Consider the following 24028-nt stretch of genomic DNA (forward strand, 5'->3'; position numbering starts at 1 on the left):
TGAGGAAATGGACACAGGACAAGTGCCTTCTGGATGGATAGGTGACCCCCATGGGGGAAATCGTTGGTCAGTTTGAATAATGTGAATCGCTGCAGGGTGTTTTGTACCCGCAGACAGCACATTCGATTTCGTAAGGATAGCTTACATCCTGTGCGACATACTGAACCTGCTCATTTAACTCAATCTATCACTTTATGGTAGCAACTGAAGTAGAACAAGCAGATCTACAAGCACGCAATGTGCAACAGCCACAAAGCTTTGGGAGCTTGTCGATCGGCCATTTTCGGCACACGACACCATCGTAGGACACAGTGTATATCCTTCTCCCAGCTGGCGCGCAACCTCATAGCTTCGCTGTCAATGGAGTATGAACCTTACTTCCCAACCACCACAAGACAAGCAAAGTGCAAATTTGTAAATAAAGAAAGAACGTACAAGCTACAACCATTTGCAAATTACAAAATATAGTCATATGACTAGTAAAGAGACAAAGTCTGATAATAGGGACAACAGTATAATATGTCCTGATTATGTAAGTACAAGATCGTGGGCTAATTAATGAGTCTACATTAATGTCATTTCAATCAGGCCCCACGCTAGTAGCACTAAAAGAGTTCACTATGTGAAGGTAAATATAACGATATGCATAGTTGAAGGAGTGATCTTGTGTCGTTTGTCTTATTATTACGGGGCATTTTTGCATAGAAGACGCCCAACTGTGTGTCCATACAGTTGCACACACTGCCAGGGAGCAGCCAAACAAAGCCACAGTCTCCTACCGTTAACCACAGAAGAGCTCTGCTGAAGCAACTGGACTCTGGAGGTTAAGAAAAACCTCAATGGAAGTTCTTGTGGGGGAAAAGTTAAGGATTAAAACATCGACTTCCACCTGTGAGTGGAAGGACGGACTCAAACCACCTCTGGTTTGAATAAAATCACCAGCATATCTAAAGGATGCAAACTGTTCTGGGGCTTTGTCGTCTGTTGAGTCATGCCGTGCTGCATGGGCGGGCTGTTTCGGGCTTTAAAAAAATCCAACAAAATACCACCTTTAACCTTCCACAGGCTTATTGAGCAATTGTAGCCAAGGTCTTTCCCTGCTCTGTGTGACTGTGAGAACATTCCTTCTTGAAGAGTGTAGCTGACACTTTCGCAACTATCTTTCCTCCACCCATTCTCCAGGCCCTGTGGGCACAAGCAGTTACAGTAAACACAAAAACAAACAAAAAAAAAACACCCCGGCACCACTCCCCATTGCGGGTGCTGTGGTAACATTGTGATCAGTTGAGAGATAGCGCTTTTTAAAAGAGAGCGAGGTTCTTTTGAAGTCAAGGCATGTTGGGACAACTGCCACATCTTGTGCACACATACAAATACATAACATGGCTGGCCCTTTTTTTATGATGATGGGTGGGGGTCTAAAACACAGCTCTGTGGGTTGGTTGATGAGCCTTAACTTAAGGGTGGTGGTGATTAAACGTCTGTTGATATCAAGCAGCCTGGAGCAGATGCTGAGGTCACAGCTGATGAAAAAGACCACGTTTGATGTTGGGAAAAGAAGGGGGGTCCACAATCGTCTCCAAATATGCTGTGGAACCACAGCCAAGAAAAAAAGTCCCCCGGTTGCAGCACCAGGGCAGCATTTCAGAAATTGCAGAAAAGAATGTGTGCCCCAAAAACCAGATTGTGTACATATGCAAAAGCATGAGAAGCATGCACATGCAAGGCATATGCCCAAACTCTATGGGGTTGTTGATAAGATTTGACCAGTCCAGTCTAGTCATAGGCACATAGAAACACACTACATTATAATCAACACTATAATCTGATTCGCCTTTAAACTACCCCAGGGATTACCTGGGTCCCTGCGATAATATTAGCTCAATTCAACCAATGAATTCAGCACACTCCAGAAGGCCAAAAGTTGTAGTTTTCCAGGAGCCCCCGTAAAATGGTTGCAGGCAAAACTCCTGGTAGAATGAAAGGCCTGCCTGTTGCGGTAATGAGATGATGAGGGCAGGATAGGGGCAGTAATTCATGTCAGATGTCAGATGTTTGTTTGTATGCGTGTGTGTGTGTGTGTTATGCTTAGTCAAGACTCCAAGTGAGTATCATCAAAAGCTCTTGAAATACAGCCACACTGCTAGACAGACAGACTTCACCGGCATATTGGTAGGCTCAGCAGTTGAACAGTTAACTTGAAATAGTGCAAATAAACATAAACTCCTAAGTGGAATGCATGCTTTGCTCAAACAAACACAGGCTTGTGAGCAGGTCAGGACTTGAATGGCTTACATTGTGTCATCTCTCAGTCATTCAGTCAGCCTTCTGTGCCAAGAGGGAGGAGACGCTGTCCAATAAGATATATCGGACAGGCGCCTGTCAGCCAGTTACAGTAGCTCTGGCAGACGGCACAGAGCTAGGGATGACATCTCAACATGCTCAAAATGGAGACAACGCGAATCAGACCAAACCTTGCATAAAAGTATTTGTATATACAGTAGACGTATAGTATACGCGCGTGTGTGCATGTATGCATCAGCGTCCATGTGCACGCACAGAATCATGCATGTATACATGCCACATCAGATAGGTGAAACTTCACGGCTACAGAATTCCCCTTCCCTCTCCTTACATTACCAGTGAGAGCACCATTAAAGAGTCTGATACTGGGTAACTTTACTGTACCTACTCTAAAATATCTATTAACACCAAGCATGAAATTACAGTCAGTGGATCTTTTTTTTTTTTTTAAGGCTCCTCTCCCATGAAACTAAAAAACAATGCCACGCATTGTTGCTGCATAAAGCTAGGAAGAGAGAGAGGGATGGAGGTAAGAGGAGAAAGAGAGGGAGGAAAGGCGAGAAAGAGGTAAAGGGAAAGACTGTTCTCTGCATAGGTGGTTTCCAGTGTTTGAATTGTATTCAGGCAGGTGTGTGTGTGTGTGTGTGTGTGTGTGTGTGTGTGTGTGTGTGTGTGTGTGTGAGTCCACTCATCTATCTATCAAACAGGTTGTGGGAGTTGTAACAGGGTAGGGTGGATACAGGATTCATGCCCAGGGGATGGAATGAAGGAAGGCACCAAGGAAGGTGAGATGCAGGGAGGCAGAGAGAGAGAGAACATGGTGGGGGTTGCAAACAACCTATTCACCACCATCCTGTTTGTAATCTCTTATCTTTACTACACTGAGTACACTCATCACCAGTCAGGGTTATAGGCACGTTTTGACACATGATACTGTTGTACAGTACATGTATGATGTGTAAACTGTGGAATGCTTCACTACAACTCTTCCTCACTTTGGATTAGAACCAAATTGACTAAGGCATGCTCCACTACGTACCATCATTGTGAGCAAGCCAATAATGAAATAAGTTATCAATGATGCTTCTCTATGAAGGCATCTATTTGGCATGGTGTCACTACACTGTGATGCAGAAAATCCGCCAAAATATATTAAAAATATAAAATAATAATAATTGCTTAATGCTAACTTATCACTCTACCAGTGCTTGACACGGTGACTGCAGCAAGATACATTTAAGACATTTTAGGATGATTTGAATACTGGTTAGAATATAAGACCAATCTCATGTTCACTCAATGAACATGTAAAGTGTCTTGAGACATTTTAAGACTATTTTGACTAGATCCCCCACCTCGATGGTCTTCCTCTTGATCTTCTTCTGCTGCTCCAGGCGTTCCTTCTCCCTCTCCACAGCTCTGGTGGACTCCCTCAGTCTCTCCAGGTCCTGCTGGTACGTCTCCCTCTGCCTCTCCAGCTCCGCCCTCTCCTCCGCCAAGCGTTCCTGTGTCACAGGGGAGCAGTCAACGTTAGCCAACATTATCATGTCAAGGACCCCCCAATTGTACTGTATTTGGCCTCCATCTGAAAATATGTTGTGCCAGGGACCCCCAGAATACACACACACACACACACACACACACACACACACACACACACACACACTATGAGACGTGTGGTTTCTCCTGCTGGAGCAGACTCACCTCCAGCCTTCGGCACTCGTCCTCTTTCTGTCTGAGCCTGGCCTCTGTGGCCTCGGCCTGCTGCCGGTGCCTCTCCCGGTCTCTCTCCCAGCGCTGCTGCTCCTGGCGGTGTTGGGACTGCAGCTTGTGGAAGCTGGCCAGCTCCTCCCGCTGCAGGGCCAGGGTCCGCTGCTTCTCCTGCTCCAAGAAGATGTTCCCTCGGTGCCGGCCCGGCAGGGAGGCCCTCTCGGTCAGCGAGGCCCGCTGCAGCTCTATGTGACTGTCCTGCTGTGAGACGATGGCCTGGAGGTGGAGGGTTTATTGTTTAGTTCCACGATTCCTAACCGTTCTGGGAGTTCCAGTGTCACACAGACATGAGACCAGTAGCATGCATTACAAGTTACAACCTTCAGACTTGCTAGTATGTAAATGTCCACGTTTACGGGAGCATATGCACACGCTTAAATTTTCTAACTAAAAACACACTGCAGAGCTCAGAGAATGTGGTTAAAACCATGTTAGTTATTCAGCTGAACAGTATCACAGAAGACCAAAATCAAAACATATAATTCACTGGTACATCCTTCTGAAAACTCAGACTCCTCTCTGGCGTCTAGGCTTGTCAAGTGTGAAAAGTGTGTCTCTCCTGCCCATTTTTCACAGCGTACACAAGCTAACATCAAAAGGGTGTTCACAACTCATACAATTACACACCACCACACACACGATATTTATATTTCCATCCAAATGTCAAGTGAATTGTTCATACTAGTTTAAAATATCACAAAAGTAAACATGTATTTGGTACGTTGCCGTCACTTGGTCTAGTGTGATAAATGGACTGCATGAATGTAGAATGTGGGTAAACCAAATACAAACATCAGCTAAAAAAAAGCATTGCTGGGAATGTTGACTGCAGCAAAAGTGGTTACATCACTATTTGGTTGAGATCACTATCACTTTAAAGTCCTTTAACACAGGGGGTCCATAGAGTACACAGATCACAGACACCACACATTACAATCAAAAAACGTTTTTGCTATATTGAGGATTTTTGGCTTGACCTGCAAGAACCAGCGCTATACACACTTGTCATTGACTGACTGTCTCAGTCAAAAGATAATTAGAATAGTTACAATTAGTTAATCATTTCTCTTTCTTTCAAATCAAACATCCCAAGATATGATGTAAAGTTGTAAACTATTGCGACAACAGTTACAACATTTTCTTGTATTAAGATAAAGTATAACCACCATGCCATGTGACACTTCAACAACAAATATCCTGGCACCAACTGTACCCATTGTCTGAGTTACTTAGTGCAGTTTCCATTACTTGGATACTGCACTCAATCTATGACCTATATGATGCCAGTACTATGATGATAAACATCGGAACACATGCCCCGACAGTTATTAAATACTTTTGTACCCATTGTCCTAGAACTCAGTGCAGTACCCATTAGCCAGTATCATAGTACTTGGAAGACAGTCTATGACGTCAATTGATGATATGCACATGCTGCCATCTTGCCACATGCTACCTAGGTGCAACTTCCCATAGCCAGCCCATTCATCCAAACAGAACTGTCCTATCTAATTGTATTAAATAATGTCAAACTCACCAACATTGCAGCTGTACGGAAAGCTTGAATAATCCTCTCTCTATGAGCTACTCCCTGTCAAGAAATTCCTTGCAGATGATTTTTTTTCCCCCAAGTGCTGGAGTTTGGAAGTGCTCGTTGACTATCACTCAACACACCATGTGTACCACCCGTTTAGAACATAATGCAGGAGGCAGCAGGAGGTTGCTTTAGTGATAACGAGTGCTTACAAACTCTTGTTTCGTCTTCCAAGACACTTAAGAAAAATAATCATCTGCAAGTTCTTGACAGGAAGTAGCTCATAACATGTCTACTGTGGATTTTTATGAAACAAACACTTTGCAGATAGTAAGACGATAATTCAAGCTTTTCGTACAGCTGCAATGTTGGTGAGTTTGATGTTATTTAATACAATGAAATAGGACATTTCTGTTTGGATGAATGGGCTGTCTATGGGAAGTTGCACCTACGTAGCACCTTCAGTGATGTAAATAGGTTTTCAATGTAATGAGTCCCGGGATGCAGGGGTGGTCTTTTAGATGAGTCTCATACAGGGACATTTTATGAGTCAACTACATTAGGAGTCATATTTTGTCATTTTTACAAAGTGCAGCATTTAACTCCCATTTCATTTTATATGGTTATTATTAGATTATTATAACTAAAGTTATAGCAGAAATAAACAAGAATAAAAAAACAGTACAGTAGTACAGTAGTCAGTAGTGCATCCCGTGGATGCAGAGGTCGTTGTTTTATTGCGTCCCTTAACTATAAAATGCACCCTATTTTAATCTCTGACCTTACTGGCAAGATGGCAGCCGTGTGCATATCATCAATCGTATCACGACACATCAATGACATCCGGGATATCATCAATGTGTTGATGTGCAATTGACATAAAAGGGACATGGACAAACAGATATCCCAGACAGACAGATCTGAGAACTGCTGATCTGACCGACTTCCCACATCACCACCAGTACCACACATATTCAGCAAAACTGTACGTACGGCAAGTTTGAATTCGATCAGTCATATGGATCTTGAGATAGGCGTCGGGGGGACATTATAGATAGATATGCACTTCCCATTACAATCAGAACTGCAGCCTCACTCCCAAAAATGCTTTTTTGTTCTTGCTTATTGTAAATTGCTCTGGATTAAGAGCGTCTGCCAAATGCCTAAATTGTATAGATGCTCCCATTGACTATCTCACTAAATGTCTTACAATTTCACAAACTGATCATAAAAGGTCTAGCCAATCCATATCCTGGGTTTTTAACCATTTACTGTTCAACTTGTCTCGTTAGATGCATTACAGATTACATGAAAACTATTTTCAGAGAGGACACATGGGGCAAGATTTTGAAGGTCCGTTTTACAATGGGGTAATACATAAATTTTACACTTCAGCGGCTCTGGGACGCTGCTGGAGGAGTGTTGCCAAGTCTGTTTATTATAAGCGGCTTCTTTTTCTGTAAAGTTGCTTGTAAATATTGGTAGTTGTGGTTGCTTTTCTTGTTTCTAAAGGTTTCTCCTAATGTTGTTTAAACCAGTGATCCTCACACAGCACATTCCCATGTCAAGGATCCCCAGATGAATGCATTTGCCCAACTAAGGACGGCTAATACAAAAATGTAATAAAACATTTCCAAGATTACTTTTGAAAATAGCAGATCTACCAGCTCACAATCACATTCATTCATTAAAACTATGAACTCTGACTGCAGGCGGATATATAATGATCATTATAACAATGTGCAAGAAAATATTTAAAAATATGGAAGAACTTTATATTTGTGGACAATCAAAATATGTTTTTTATTTTAATGTGGTGTCATTAAAATTAATCTGTATATGGCAGACTCACTATCTAGAAAATAAAAACATGGCACTTCATTTAAAATAGGTTACAGACCCCTGTTATATGCGCTTATTTTGGGATTATTTTTATAGACCTATTTACTTGTTTCTATGAGACATGGCAACAGCGCAGCAAAAGACGCATCCACGTCTTTCTTTTTGAAAGGTTGAGATTAGAAACGACCATAATTATTTCATTTCTCAACCTTAAAAAAAAATAAAAACATCTCCATAATCCTTGGGAGGTTTGCTTTCATACGCTTTATCACACTCGATCCAAGTCTTCTTCAATAAAATGCTACGAGCGAAGACCATACCATCACGGGACCATACCATCACGGGCATACGCACCACGCATTCAACTCATTACTCATTTCAAATATAATATAATTATAATTTAAATTAAAATATAATTTTACTGGTGTTTCTCAATAGAAACAACTTATTTTGAGGCATAAAGGTGACAGCATGCAGTGCAATAGGAATAATTAACCCAAATGTGACAAAGTCATATGTCATGTCTTCTATGGTGCCAGCCTGAAGAAATGTAATATAACGATCCCCAAAGTGCGCATTCCGTATGTGACATCAGCTGACTGGTAAAGAAAATAGTACGGACATGTTGATTGGGTAACTCTCAAACACGCCTTAAACACTCCCATGACTAATTCAAGGCCGTTTTGCGCACTCCACGGGGTGTCGAAAGTGCTTCTTAACATGCTTAAAATTGCAATATGACATACCTCACGCCCCCAGCTCATATTACTGTAATCTTATATGTCATATTATTGGAAGTGCTTAATAGACGCCATGGTCTCTAGTGACACAACGTTGACATCTCACCTGTAGACTGTAGAGTCTCTGGGACAGCATCAGTACTTTGTCAAAGAACTGAAAAGACAAAAACAGAAACGAAAGGTCAAACAACCACCAATGCCACCACCAGGCAATGCAATGCAATGCAGCAAATGTATGCTATCAAACAGCCACTGAGATGATGTAAATGTTCAATCTGAATGATAAATCCGGTAATGTGTCCACACCAAGAATAATAGCCATAATGATAATGATGAGCAGCCACACTGAGCGATAACGTTCAGTAAACATGTTGAACGTAGGTGATGCACTGAACATGACGTGTTGAACGGGCTGCCCTGTATAATAAATTGAGATGGGTTGGTGATTGGCTGTCATTGTTTCGCTCTGAAAAAGTTCCCAATGACATCCACATGAGTTAGAACGATGTATAAAATGATACATTTATAGTTATCAATGATCATAGTCATCATTCTTGGTGCCCTTAACACAGCCTTAAAACAGGGTGACAGATCAGAGAGCAAGGAGCTAACCTCAGCCTCGGGGAAGGCATTGGACCAGATGCGGTTCCAGCTGGCTTGGGAAGAGCAGCAGCTCTCATCAACCTGAGCAACAAGAGAGACAAGTCAACAAGTCGTACACAGATCACAAACATTACCGATGGTTAACCAAATGGTGGGTAATGTGCTGTACTAACACTCGGGATCAGTAAGATCAGCGTGTTTAAGGTGACGTGTCTGATTCTAAAAACGCGTTCTGAATCCTGACCTTTTTCTGAAAGAAATTACAAAAACAATTATGTTGTTATAAACTGTACATAGCAACAGGAACCTAAACATGGGTTCCCATCTTGAAAAAAGGGGTTTCTGTCCTAAATGTTTTAAAGTAGATGAAAGATGGCTGGGTTACAGAGGAATGGGTAAATTATGTGCAAAACACAAATTACGTCTACCAACTCAAGAATGTGGAGAGAATTCTGTTGGAAGAACCTAATGAGATTTTTTACAACACCTAAAATTAAGTAAAGACAATTGAAAACAGAACAGCCATGCTGGAGACCGTGTGGCCACAAGGAGGCGGGCCACACTCATATTCTGGACCTAAAGTTCAGAAATACTGGCCGGATATCCACTCCACCTTGGAGTTTTAAGATACCTCAGACTTGTTCCTTTTTATTGCTGGGAAATATCCCTGAAGAGTTTCTAATTTATGATAAATATTTAATCAAGATCCTCTTAGCATCAAGTAAAAATCTTCGATCACACGACGCTGGTGCCAACAGGACCCACCAACGAAAGATCAATGGATGGATATTATTGAGGAACTGTATTCTATGGAAAAACTAACATTCATACTTAGACTACAAGAGGATAAATTCTATAAAAAGTGGGAAAAGTGGAATCTCTTCTCTCATCCTAGCGATATTGCAATAGGATTTCATTTAATGTTTTTTGTAATATGAAAAATGCAGCCTTTTTTCTTTTACATTTTGTCTTTGTCTTTTATTTTTTCTTTCCGTATAGTCTTGTTTGTTGTTTTTCTTGTCTGTTCTTCCTTCAATAAAAATTAAGTGGAAAGAAAAATCTAAGATCTTCTTAGCAAGAAGTAAGAAAGCGATCACCCGATGCTGGTACCAACAGGACCCACCAACAAAAGAACATTGGATGGACATTACTGAGGAACTGTATGTTATGGAAAAACATTCATACTTAGACTACAAGAAGATAAGTTCTATAAAAAGTGTGTATAAAGAGTATTTCAATTAATGTATCCTGTAATATGAAAAATGCAGCCTTGGCTGGGTTGACCAGAGTGAGATCCTATTTTGTCAGTGTGCTGAGTCTTAGGGCCCTAAACCTTGCACTAAGGTTAATCCAATGTTCAGGAAATATTGTTTCAGTGTTGAGGGCTTAATCTACTGTATTTATGAGCAAACACAGTTACCCAAGAGAACAAGGTTAAAGTCAACATGAGGACAATGGAAACTTTCTGAGTGACGAATGACTTGGTCTGGATACTGTTATTTACAGAAAATACCTGGACAGTGACGGCGTGACGCAGTCATGAGGTACCGTACATGTTTGTGTTTGTGTGTGTGTGTGTGTGTGTGTGTGTGTGTGTGTGTGTGTGTGTGTGTGTGTGTACTAGTCATAGTGTGTAATAGTGTGGTGCATGCGTAACCATCATAGTGTGTGAAGTGTGTGAGAGTGAGGGAGAAAGTGTGTGTGTGTAACTACAGTGTTTCCTGCAGGAAAAAGCTTTGGCATGGTGCTGGGCGTGGGGGGGGGAGGGGCTTATGGCCGCGCGTCGAAAATTTTGATTAATTAATTAATAGGATTAATAAATTAAGATTAATTCGTATTATTGCTCTTGTATTGCGATTGGAGACACTGGGGGGACACTGGGGAGGCACTGGGAAGGCACGGGGAGACACTGGTCAGGCACTGGGAGACACTGGGGAGGCACTGGGGAGGCACTCAGGGGCACACTGGGGAGGCACTCAGGGGAACACTGGGGAGACACTGAGGGGACACTGAGGAGGCACTGAGGGGACACTGGGGAGGCACTGAGGGGACACTGGGGAGGCACTCAGGGGGACACTGGGGAGGCACTCAGGGGGACACTGGGGAGGCACTCGGGGGGGGGGGGGGGGGACACTGGGGAGGCACTGGGGAGGCACTGGGGAGATATTGGGGAGGCACTGGGGAGACCCTGGGGAGGCACTCAGGGGCACACTGGGGAGGCACTCAGGTGTACACTGGGGAGGCACTGGGAAGGCACTGAGGGGACACTGGGGAGGCACTGCGGAGACACTGGGGAGGCACCGGGGAGACACTGGGGAGACACTCAGGGGGACACTGGGGAGTGTAATGGGAAATATGAAATTGTGCATTCACACCACTAATTGTAAATTACTTATCCTGATGTCTAGTCAAACTGGGTGTGGTTCACACTGAGTTCTAGGCCTCTCCTATTCTTAATCAACCGTTTTCCCATATCAATAGGCTTTTGTTATGACCAAAGTGTCAGTGGGACAGTTCCTGGACTCCAGCTGTGTAGCAACACCAGCCCAGCCTCTCTTTTACTGTGGTCATGCTCATTCATCACAGTTTATTCATACCCATCTAAGTCTACTAGACTTCGACCACTTGTCATTCTAATTAGATTTGTCCCATTGTCTGATGTGGAGGCTACCTGTCTGGTCATGTGACCAACAGGTCCTCCTCCTCCTTTGAGTAAGACTGTATAAAATTGACATGCATGTATTGTTCTGGAGTTCAGTCATCCGACATGCTGGAAGATGGTTGTGCTCTAGAGATCTCTATTAAATTGAACTGAATGCCTCATATCATCTTGTCCTCACCTCATCTTTTTAGTTTAAGTGGTCTTGTATTAGTATAATTTCCACGACAGTAACTGGAGGTTCTGCCGAGACTGATTCATCCGCCGTTCTGGCCGGGCTCTGGTTTCCTGAGGTAATCCATCGATGGTGGCTGTCTAGCCAAGGCAAATCCTTTTGTGCGCAAAGTAGCATTTGGGCCGGCCTGCGGATCCTGGAGCTGCCGAACGGCGGGCGACATCAGCTGTTACTCAAATAAGGTGAGAGGATGCTACGATTCATTCTATAAGAATTGTGTGTATGTTTAAACAATAGCATACAAAGTGTACAGGGAAGTGTCCCAATACAGAGTGTATTTTTGAACTGTATTTGGGGAGGATTCCATAACTGTAGCCTATTTGTGGTGAAAGTCCCAAGTAGCATACAGAGTGTATAGCCTATGTTCGGGGGGAGTCCCGTTTCATAAAGAGTGTATAGGGAAGAGACTCGGTACAGAGTTCATTTTTAAACTGTATCTGGGGAGGATTCCATAACTGTAGCCTATTTGTGGTGAAAGTCCCAAATAGCAGACAGAGTGTATAGAGGAGAGACTCAGTACAGAGTTCATTTTTAAACTGTGTCTGGGGAGGATCCAACAGGGTGTATCTTTTGGTGGAGGGTTTCATCGGTCGTATGTAAGCTTCATATTATGATTAGGGTGTCTTTTACATCCCAATACTAACATCCCAGTGTTGTCATTTTATGTTCTAGATATACTGTGTGTGTGTTGTACTGTATATGTCCTATTCGATTCAGCCAATGTTAAATGAATAGAGTAATATATAGTTGAATGACAGAGTTCTAAAAACAACTTATACTGTTATTATTAGAATGGTGATAGTTGTGGCAGAATATGAATGTTTTGATTTGCTGAACTAAATTCCTAAGGGATTAGTCTAGTAGTTTTTTGTAAATTGTAAGTAAAAATAAATAAATGGAAATTAAAAAAAATAAAAGGGGGAAGAAAGGGGGAAGATAATTTCTTCTAGAACATTTCTAATTTCTTCTGGAACATTTCTATTTCTTCTCTGGCCATCCTGGCCATCTGTAATTTGTTCTTATTTTTGATTTCTAATTTCTTCTAGAACATTTATAATTTCTTCTAGAACATTTCTATTTCTATTTCTTCTCTGGCCATCTGTAATTTGTTCTTATTTTTGATATTGTTGTGGTAATCAAAGTGACGCCTGAAGTGTAATAGTGTTGAACCTGTTAATTTGTTTTTTGATTTGTTTCTAAAGTTTTTGTAGTGCCATGGGGAATGGACAACAAAAAAAGGTGGCTATGCCACAAAACCTTTCTGGGCCAGCCGTATCAATGGAGAGTAGGTGGGGCACAGATGTGTTAGGTCAAGTTATTTTATGGCACAGCATTTCAGAAGGTTTGTTCCCTTTGATAGGAACATTCAGTACAACTAAGTTAAAACTGTGTAGAGAGGCTTTAGAACAATATGAAAATAAAAAGAGCAGGAAAAAGAAGAAAATAGATTGGCAAAGTTTTAGGAAATGGGAGAGGGAGGCTGAAGCCAGGGACAAGAAACAGACAAAGCCTTTGTTATTAAAACAAGAAACTAAGGAAGAGACTGAGGAAGAAATTGAGAGAAAACAAAGGAAGTTAAAGAAAGACAGGAAAGAAGAGGATCTCCGTCCACCACCCTATGCAGCAGCCCAGCCAGACCACCTACCAGCAGTCCAGCCAATACCAGACCAACTATTGCCAGCAACCCAGCCACCGGCAGTGCAACCCGATCAAGTGACGGCACTGTATGAAGCAGCGTTGCAGTTAGCAACTTTGCAGTTAGCAACAGCAGCGGTTTTCCCCATCACAGATGGCAACGCAAAGCAGGGAACAGTCGGCGTTGGTCCCCTTATCCAGGACAACCCTCAGGTGGAGCCTTCGCACCAAACCAGCCACAAGATTGTGACACGCAGCCAAGCAGTAGGCCTACCACATCAGACATTTCCACTGATATCATACCCAAATCCACATCCAAGACCTACAGATGACGCTACAGAGGAAGTCCGCAATGCTTATTCTGAGACAGTCCAGGTTCAACGAAACTGGACCCTGGATGAGTTAAACGAAATCGTGAGAGAGCTCCCAACCCCATCCGAAGATGTAGAACGCTGGTGTACATCTGTTTTGGATTTAATAGGAATGTACGAGCCATCAGCACAGGAATTAGAATCAGTGTTCCGCAAGATCTTCAAATTGAAATGGCCACACCTGAAAGGGAACTATGACGTGAATGGAGTCAGAGCGGACATTGTTACAGGACAGTTACAGAATCCACTTGGGCTCTTTTCCAGAGTAAGGGAGGCCTACCCAGTCCGCACAGATTGGAAGAAGATCCATTCCATAAAGCAGGACCACGATGAAAGCTGTGACAACTATCGGACAAGAATGGAACAATGTTTCAAGAGGCACGCCGGTCTGACCCATGATAATGCAGCCTACAACAACCTGTTAAAGACTTCTTTAATCAGTGGCCTTCTGCCAGCTATTCACAACCGTGTCATGTTGTCATGCATAGGTTGGGAGACCCAAGAGCTGGACCCAGTGTGGGCACATGCAAAACACGCTGAACGACACGCAATCACACAAGATGACACGCGGAAGAAAAGAATGGAAACAGCACAAATCATGTATTATGAGGGACAGCAGCAAGAACCAGAGCCCGATCAGCAAGTGAGTCCACAGCAGCAGATATATTGGCAACAGCAGGTCCCACAACAACAGAAACAGTACCACCACCACCAGAAGAAAGGGGGAGACAGGTTCAAGAAAAAGAGTGGGAATGTGAGACTATGTCACAATTGTAGAAGCCCACACCACTTCATCCGCCAGTGTCCCCATCCGAGGTCTACAAATGACACAGACGGCTGGCAGGGGCAGGGTGGCAACAACAACTCTCAACAGAGGTCTACAAATGAAACAGACGGCTGGCATGGACAGGGAGGCAACAACAATCAGAGGCAGGGCCATGGAACACACAACACACATGGTCGCAATGACTCTTCCCAAAACAGGCCAGACGCCAACATCACAGTCACCAATCCGCAGGGGTTAGCATAGGATGAGGTGGAGACAGGGGAGGTAGATAATATAGAACATGAGGAATATTCGGATCAGTTTTTCCAAGTCTCAGTAACTCCAGATGAATCACCTATTCTTGACCTTCTCGTAAATGGTGAGTCTATTTCTTTTCTTGTAGACACCGGTGCTAGCATTTCAGTAATAAAACGGGAAGTGACGCCAAAAGCGTCTCTTTCTAACAAATCTGTCACAACAATTGGAGCTTCAGGCATACCATGCAGTGAGCCATTAACATATCCATTAAGGGTGGCTCATGAAAAAACAACAGTGGAACACAAATTTTTGTCTTCTGCTGTATGTCCTGTTAATTTAATGGGACGTGACTTGCTGTGTAAATTCGGTGTCAAGTTAGACTGTACAAGTGAAGGTATATTCATCTCATGCCCAACACTTGGACTTTTTAATTTGTCTATCAGTGAGGGTAAGCCCATCTCATATTATTCTTGGGACCTCACTGATGAAAAAATCTTTGACACATTGCATGGCCTCATACCTGAAGGTTTTGACAGAAACTTGCTTTTGCACTGCATTACTCATTGCTCACCACTGACGAGAGATCTGACTTATGAACATTTTTGGTTCTCTGAGCAAGGTCAAGATAGGTTACATTTAGGAACAGTTTACACAAATACCCAATTTTGTGCACTATCCATACAGTTAACGGACGAACAATCTTTGTATCACATGACCCCAGATTCAATACCACACATAGCATTAGGTAAAACACATGGGGAATGGGTACACATAGGCCCCTGGGTTAAAACAGTATCTCAGGCTGAAGATTGGCAGAATTGTGGGGACAGGCAATATTCCCCTAGCATGGACACTTATTCTAGCCTTTTGAACATCGATTGCATTATGGCAAGGACATCAACTTTTGTTAATCCCACTCAGGGGCCAACATCACTCATGGTGTTGGACACCACCCTGACACAAGAGTCACCTTTACTATCACAGGTACCTGACATCTTATGGGCGAAAAACAAGTATGACATAGGCTGCATAAGAGGTGCGAGACCAGTTGTAGTCTATCCTAAATCAACATACAGGCCCCATAGAGCACAATATCCATTGAGCAAGGAAGCAGAGATTGGAATAGGCGAGGTGCATGCGTCTTTAGTAGCTAAAGGTGCAATAATAGAATGTTTTGATTCACCAATCAACACACCGATACTGCCGGTAAAAAAAGCTTCGGGGGAATGGAGGTTTGTACAGGATTTACGTCTGGTTAATGATGCTGTGCACTCGCCCGCACCCATTGTTCCTAATGTCGTCACCATCATGTCCCAAGTCCCAGCAACATCTCTGTGGTTCTCGGTTGTCGACTTAGCAAATGCTTTTTTTTCCATTCCTGTCCACCCAGATAGCAGATTCTGGTTTGCTTTTACATTTAAAGGCAAACGATGGACATGGACAGTAATGCCTCAAGGTTTTGTATCGTCACCCACACTGTTTTCCGCTGCTTTGTCAACTAACCTTTCCTCTTTTGTGGCTCCCCAGGGCAGCACTCTTGTAGAGTATGTGGATGACCTGCTAATCTGCTCTCCTTCAAAACACGCATGTGAGCAAGATACGATAGCGTTGCTAACGTTTCTTGCTGACAACGGGCACAGAGTTTCAAAGAAGAAACTACAGTTTGTATCACAGGAGGTCAGATATTTAGGTCACATCATTACCCCTGAGGGTAGAAGTTTAGGGAAAGATAGGATTAGTGCCATATTAGAACTTCCAAAACCAGTAAATAAACAACAACTTATGTCTCTGTTGGGTGTAGCCGGTTACTGTAGACCCTGGTTAAAAGACTATGCCACGATAGTAGACCCATTATCTGCTTTAATCCATGGGGGGAAAAAGTTAGCCATGTCTGACCCATTGGAATGGACAGCTGATGCAGAAAATGCCCTAACTACTCTCAAACAAACCCTCGCATCATCTCCTTGCCTTGGTTTACCAAACCATGACAAACCGTTCAACCTATTTGTATCGGAAATCAATGGTTTCATGTCTGCAGTACTGACACAGTCCCATGGTGATAAACAACGACCTGTTGCTTATTATTCAAAACGTCTGGACAATGTGGCACAGGGATTCATACCTTGTCTGAGAGCTGTAGAAGCCGCCACGAATGCTGTTCTATCATCAGCAGACATTGTAGCGATGCACCCTTTAACTGTACATGTACCACACGCTGTCGATTCATTGATTCTACAGGCACGCACTGCACATTTAACTCCTGCACGTCTTCTCCATTATCAGAACATTCTATTAACTATGACACATGTCACATTGAAGCGCTGTACAGTTCTTAACCCTGCTACTCTCCTTCCTACAGCTGAGGACGGTGAACCCCACAGTTGCACCCAGCTCGTTGATATCATGAGCAAACCCAGACCTGATTTAACAGACTGTGAATTACCTAACTCAGATATGATCTTATTTGTTGATGGCTCAGCACAACGGTGTAAACAATCAGGAGTACCTTTAGTAGCATATGCTGTATGTACTGATGCATATACTGTTGAAAGTGCTAAATTGCCAGGTCATCTGTCTGCGCAGGCTGCTGAGTTATTTGCGCTCACCCGTGCGTGCATTTTAGCAGAAGGACAAACAGCCACCATTTACACTGACTCTCAGTATTGTTTTAGTGTTTGCCATGATTTTCATGCGATATGGGCACATCGTGGTTTCCTCACAACAACAGGAAAACCTATTACCCATCATGTTCTGGTAAAAAACCTGTTAAATGCTCTTTTACTCCCAAAAACGATTGCAGTGTGCAAATGCAAGGCCCACACAGGAGCATCTGATCCTGTCTCCAGAGGGAATTCTCGTGCAGACACAGCAGCAAAGACTGCTGCTACTTCTTCTGTCTCCCCCCTCTTGCAAATGGTGTCACTTCCAAGCAATGTTGATCCTTTTTCCCTTAATGACGTCTCTTTGTTACAGACAGGAGCTGATGCACGGGAAAAGGCCTCATGGTCAAAAAAGTGTGCATTAAATGCAACTACTGGCATATGGATGGATCCCATGGGACGTCCTGCCATGCCTAAATCAGTCTTTCACTATTTGGCTAAGATTTCGCATGCCGGTGACCATGCATCAAAAACCAAAATGACTGATCTTGTAAATAGATACTGGTTTGCACCTGGTTTCTCAACCTATGCTGACCAGTTTTGTACAAAGTGTGTAATTTGCGCTACTAATAATGTTGGTCGAGGCATAGTTGTGCCAATGTCAGCCCAACCGATGCCGGATGGCCCTTTTGAATACTTAATGATGGATTTCATTGAGCTGACCCCCTGTCAGGGCTACAGGTATGGCCTTGTCATTGTTGATATGTGGTCGAGATGGGTTGAATGTTTCCCATGCCGACGCCAGACAGCACACACGGTAGCAGAAATCCTGCTAAAACATATCATCCCAAGATTCGGTTTAATGTCAAAATTAGGATCTGATAACGGAAGTCATTTTGTAAATAATGTAATACAGAGTCTTTCAGCAAGCCTCCAAATTGATTTGAGAAGGCATTGTGCGTACCACCCCCAATCCGCAGCTCCGGTTGAACGCGCAAACCAGACACTTAAAAATAAATTGACAAAATTGATGGCGGAAACACAACTGTCATGGGTACAAGTTCTGCCTCTGGCACTGATGTTCATGAGAGGACGAACCCATGCAACACTCGGTCTGTCTCCTTATGAGATTCTAATGGGCCGACCAATGCGAATGACAAACACGCCTTTCCCACAGAATAAGCTGACACTAATGGGAATAGATGACGAAATGATAAAATATTGTCTCGCACTGAACAAAGTTTTAAAGTCTATTCATTCCAGGGTGAAAGCAGCACTCCCAGAACCCAAGGAAGGTGTACTACATGACATCCAGCCAGGTCATTGGGTGGTGGTGAAGGACCTAAGACGGCAGCATTGGCATCAACCCCGCTGGCTCGGACCATATCAAGTGCTACTGACGACACCTACGGCAGTAAAGGTCGCTGAGAGGGACTCCTGGATTCACGCATCGCATTGCAAGAAGTTCAACCACGACCCATCCACAACACTACACTGAGCAGTTCGCAAGATGACGTCCAAACATGGATATGGATATGGCCCTTTCAAAATCATTTGTCTCACAATTGCAGTGGGCATCATCACATCCCTGTCAGTGTGTGTGTGGAAGAAGGGGGAAGAAGGGTTGCAACTGAAGAACCATGCAGAACCGGATATAACTCTGACACACAGTAGACCACGGCGTGACATACATCATCCAAATCTGGCCATGTCTATGATCACAGATTTTGCTCTACAAATGAATTATTCAAACTGCTGGATATGTCAACATATGCCAAAAAGCACCACCACCCCAATGGCGTTGCCCATTCCATTAACAAAGGAGGAATGGTATCGATATAATTGGCAGGATTTAGGGCAGGACTACGATTGCTATACCCACCCAGAACACACCGAACTAACAGCACAAATGACTTACCCGGACAGCTACCTCAATCCCTACCTCACACAGAAGGTGTTGGCAGTCGTGTCAGCTGAGGTAAATAAGGGACATTTACCCATTTCTTTTTTGAATACCACCGACATTCTTAGGCTAGTAGCCTATGAGAAAGTAACCTCACAGAAGACATCAACATTTAAAATGAAGTGGAGATTGGAAGAAGGAGACATGGTGTTTAAAATTGACACTACACACGCACAAACCAATTGTTCCGCAAAGTCAAGATCCACAAATTGTATAATAACCGGTGTCAGCACTAGTCTTAAATGCCAATCAGAAATATTTTATTATGCTGATGAAGCCAAATTTCTGATTGGATTATTAGAATGTACAACTCATGTCTGTCATCCTCAGGTAAGAAATAATATGAATCTGGTCCTCCGAAGCTCATCAGTTCATCACACTCTACCTGTAGTTCCCTTACTCAATGTCTCTAACTGTTTTACTGGATACCATGGGCAGGTTGGGGTGAATGTAGGTGAAAGCTCTTGTGAAGGAAAAACAATGATGTACACTAATCTTTCAGCTCCATCTCGCCTTCCCGATCAGGTATACGCAATCTGTGGGGAGAGAGCTTACACACACCTACCTGCAAATAGTCATGGTTCATGCTACTTAGCTCATATCATTCCAATGATCAGGAAAGTGAACAATGTGGATATTCAAGCATTCTATTCTCAGCATGTGAGTAAGACAAACCGTGGGAAAAGAGAATTATCCTGGTGGCAAAAAGCACTAGGAGTAATTTTACCTGCTTATGGTGTTTACAATACTCAGAGTGAACTGCAAACTTTATCCACTGTACTAGAATCTCACATGAATGCATCAAATGCAGCAGTACATGCCTTGGCAACAGAAGTTAATGAAATAAAGACCATTGTTTTACAAAATAGAATGGCTTTGGATGTCATGTTAGCTAGTCAAGGAGGAGCTTGTGCAGTTATTGGGACAGAATGCTGTTCTTATGTATCCGACCCAACTCAGGCCATGGACAAGTTGACTGAGGACACAAAGCATGGGCTAAATGAATTGCACAAGACTCAAGGAGGACCTTTCTGGGACTTTGTTGACGGTTTGTTCGGAGGGATAAAAAGCACACTGATGCGTGCATTAATCTCCATTGTCGTTGTAATTGTTGTGATATTTCTGATATTCATGTGTATATCTGTTTGCTTTAGAACTATCATGTCTAAACTAGTTAGCACCACGTCCCACATGATACAGCCACCCTCACCTCCTGAAACGCAGTGGATTCCACCATTTAGTGAGAGTGAGATTGTATGATTTTGTGATCTTGTGCTGTGGGAAGGTGGGATGCAATATTATGGGAGAATGTAACAGCTGCGATTTCCGGACTGAGGAGTGATATGGTCCATGAATAAACTGCAGTATTCATGTATTATGTCCTCTAAAGTTTGAAAGCCATATGCTGTATTTTACGCTAAACGTTTGAAACACTTTGTTTTTCTTTGTATTTTCTGCTATGCTTCATTGTTTTAAGTTTGTTTTACATTATTGTTTTGTTTTATTTTTGAAAGACATTTATTCATATTGCCATGATGTCAACAACATTGTCGAAATCCATCTCTTTTTCTGTCGACAAAATTGTCGAAATGGGGGAATGTAATGGGAAATATGAAATTGTGCATTCACACCACTAATTGTAAATTACTTATCCTGATGTCTAGTCAAACTGGGTGTGGTTCACACTGAGTTCTAGGCCTCTCCTATTCTTAATCAACCGTTTTCCCATATCAATAGGCTTTTGTTATGACCAAAGTGTCAGTGGGACAGTTCCTGGACTCCAGCTGTGTAGCAACACCAGCCCAGCCTCTCTTTTACTGTGGTCATGCTCATTCATCACAGTTTATTCATACCCATCTAAGTCTACTAGACTTCGACCACTTGTCATTCTAATTAGATTTGTCCCATTGTCTGATGTGGAGGCTACCTGTCTGGTCATGTGACCAACAGGTCCTCCTCCTCCTTTGAGTAAGACTGTATAAAATTGACATGCATGTATTGTTCTGGAGTTCAGTCATCCGACATGCTGGAAGATGGTTGTGCTCTAGAGATCTCTATTAAATTGAACTGAATGCCTCATATCATCTTGTCCTCACCTCATCTTTTTAGTTTAAGTGGTCTTGTATTAGTATAATTTCCACGACAGGAGGTACTGGACATTTCATATCACACACACCATGATTCACTAGCCCCCTTTTTCTTTTCTTTTTTTATATGATAGCTTGGCATGGCGCAAATAATTCCAGGCATGGCGCAGCGCCATGCCAAGAACATTGTGCAGGAAACCCTGAACTAGGTACAAACTCAGTGAGCAGTCATGCGATCGAGAAAGACCGTCATAGGAAGCCCTAGAGAAGACAGGCTATGCACCCACTGCACACAAAATGAAGTGGAAACTGAGCTACATTTCCTAACCATCTGTCCACTGCACCAAGACATCAGAGACACATACAATTACCCACAGAGATTTTGAAAACAAAAAACTCCCATATCTGCTGGGAGAAGTACAACAATGTGCAAAGTGCAAACACAGCAGCAAGATTTGTGAGCTGCTGTGATAGGAGAAGGATATCACATGGAGCACAACCACCCTAAAGACTAATCATTGTGTATATTCCTGCACTATCTGCATCGAGTGATCTTGGTGCATAGAAATTGCAATCCGATCTCACAGAAATACGCAAATATGTACGGAATTGCAATTCCGTACATATGCGCCTAGAAAACCCCAAAATCTGTACATATTACACAACTACCGTTTTGACTGCGATGGAGGCATGGCTTTCACTAGTACGGAAGTGCTATTTCACTGTGGCTGGGTCGGGCTGGGTGAGTTCAGTACAGAAGTGCTATTTCACTGTGGCTGGGTCGGGCTGGGTGAGTTCGGGTTTGACATTATTTGCTATTCTGTCCATAACGGGTTACAACTCGGACGGGGCTGAGTCTGCTGTAGACGGCGCCCCTCCGTCATTGTCTATGGGGAGGATTTCAGTGTCAACAGTCATATGTACAGATTTCTAGGTGTGTATGAACAGAATTGCAATTCCATACATATTTATGTATTTATGTGACACTGGGTAGAGAAATTGATTTATTGGAGATTCTGATTCTTTCAATTATGTATACATTGTTTTGATTGTATTGTTCCACCTTTTGCTTTAGCAATGTAAACATATGTAATAAAGCCCTTTGAATTGAAGTGTGTGTGTGTCTCTGTGTATGTGTATGTGTGTGTGTGTGTGTGTGTGTGTGTGTGTGTGTGTCCCACCGTCTGCTCAAGGGTGTGGCTGCCACAGATCTCTTTGAGTTGAGGGTCAGAGCTGGCTCTCTGGCTCCTGTCTCTACCAGAACAGTTCTTCTTCTTCACATTGCCATCTGGCGCGCGCGCACACACACACACACACACACACACACACACACACAGATAAAGAGACAAACACACACAGAGAAATACACAAATAAACAAAAAGATGGACGAGCACAACACAGGCATATAACAAACGGATACACCCAAACATGAACAACGTCTATAGACATAAGAAAGGTGTTTTGTTGTTGGTGTTTGTGCACCAAGTCTCAAACTAAATTCCCAACTGTCTAATTAACTATCAAGATCAGTCAATAAATTCAACCAAAACAACCACTAGGCTTGAATTTCTCCAATTTATTTTTGAAGTTGACAATAGCAGGTATGAAGGCCTTTAGAAAGTGGACTTCCTCTGAGCGTGGTGTGCGCTGGACTCACTCTTGTGGAGGATGGCTGGGCTGCTATCGTAGCCCCCGAAGGTGTCTGCTCTCCTGGGCAGAGCCCCGGAGGTGCCCCCCTCCTCTGAGCGTGGAGCTGGAGCCTCCTCCCTCACTCCAGACTGCAGCAGTTTCTGAAGGTTCTCCACTGCAGGGATAGGAAGGAATATGTAGATGTATAAGTATATACAGAATGTAAACTGGAAATGTATGTGGGCACAGTAAAATCCACACAATTTTGGCAATGTTGACAATTGCAATTCTCTGGTGAATTTTCTGTTGTGAACGTTTGTGTGTCTGTCTGTGTGACCTACCCTCAGTGATGGCTCCTTTGAGCAGAGTCTCCCCCTGCTGGAGGTCAGAGGCATCACCTCGGAGCAGCAGTCTGGAGCGGGAGGCAGTGTCCTCAAGCCCAGACACAGACTCTGCCATGTCTGCAAAGAGCTGGAGCTTCTCAGTCAGAGCCTGGATAATCACCGTGTCTTTTTGGCTCAGACGCTCTGGGAGTTAGGAAAGAAATGTGTGAATGAAGTGGAATGGCATATGGCCTAATTTCTAACTTCCTACCCTGGATGAGGATCTGAAATGTTGTCATGGACGGACAGACGCCCGCACGTACACGCACACACCCTATGATGAACCTGATCCCTAGATGACAAAAGTTAAAAAATCCACAACATCAAAACTAAAGCAACAACCTGATGATTTTTCAGATTAGCATGATACATGAGCACCTTCTAGTGGGCAAAGAAGGCAAGTTAAGGGGAAATGTCCACAGAAAATGATTTTGTTTTTTAGTCGTCATGTATTTCTATGGTAAAGACACGCTGGGTCACTTCTCTTCCCAGTGATCTTTTGGAGAGGAGTGTTGCTCATCAATCTCAAGTCTTACTCTTAACCTCCTGGCTGTGGCAAGCCAGTCATTTACGACCTGATGTTTACGTCGTTTCAACCAGGCTATTTGTGTTAAAAACACACATTACGCACAGCGTTCGACCACAGCA

The 24028-nt window shown here is 43.1% G+C and overlaps 1 protein-coding gene across 5 annotated transcripts in view; it reads right to left on the reverse strand.

Moving 5' to 3' along the window:
- Positions 1–24028, reverse strand: part of arhgef18b (rho/rac guanine nucleotide exchange factor (GEF) 18b) — a 59963-nt gene that overhangs the window by 11547 nt on the left and 24388 nt on the right. For all 5 annotated transcript variants that reach the window (XR_013964457.1, XR_013964458.1, XM_080769373.1 and 2 more), the window contains 7 exons: positions 23339–23524; positions 23026–23172; positions 22549–22655; positions 8803–8874; positions 8297–8344; positions 4009–4290; positions 3660–3809 (listed from right to left, as the gene is read on the reverse strand). Coding sequence is in view for 3 of the 5 variants with exons in the window: in XM_080769373.1 (XP_080625499.1) it covers positions 3660–3809; positions 4009–4290; positions 8297–8344; positions 8803–8874; positions 22549–22655; positions 23026–23172; positions 23339–23524 (992 nt within the window). In the remaining 2 variants the exon portion in view is untranslated. The remainder of the gene's footprint in view (positions 1–3659; positions 3810–4008; positions 4291–8296; positions 8345–8802; positions 8875–22548; positions 22656–23025; positions 23173–23338; positions 23525–24028) is intronic.

This window comes from Protomyctophum bolini, assembly GCF_963924005.1.
Source record: "Protomyctophum bolini genome assembly, chromosome: 8".
NCBI classification, from domain to species: domain Eukaryota; kingdom Metazoa; phylum Chordata; class Actinopteri; order Myctophiformes; family Myctophidae; genus Protomyctophum; species Protomyctophum bolini.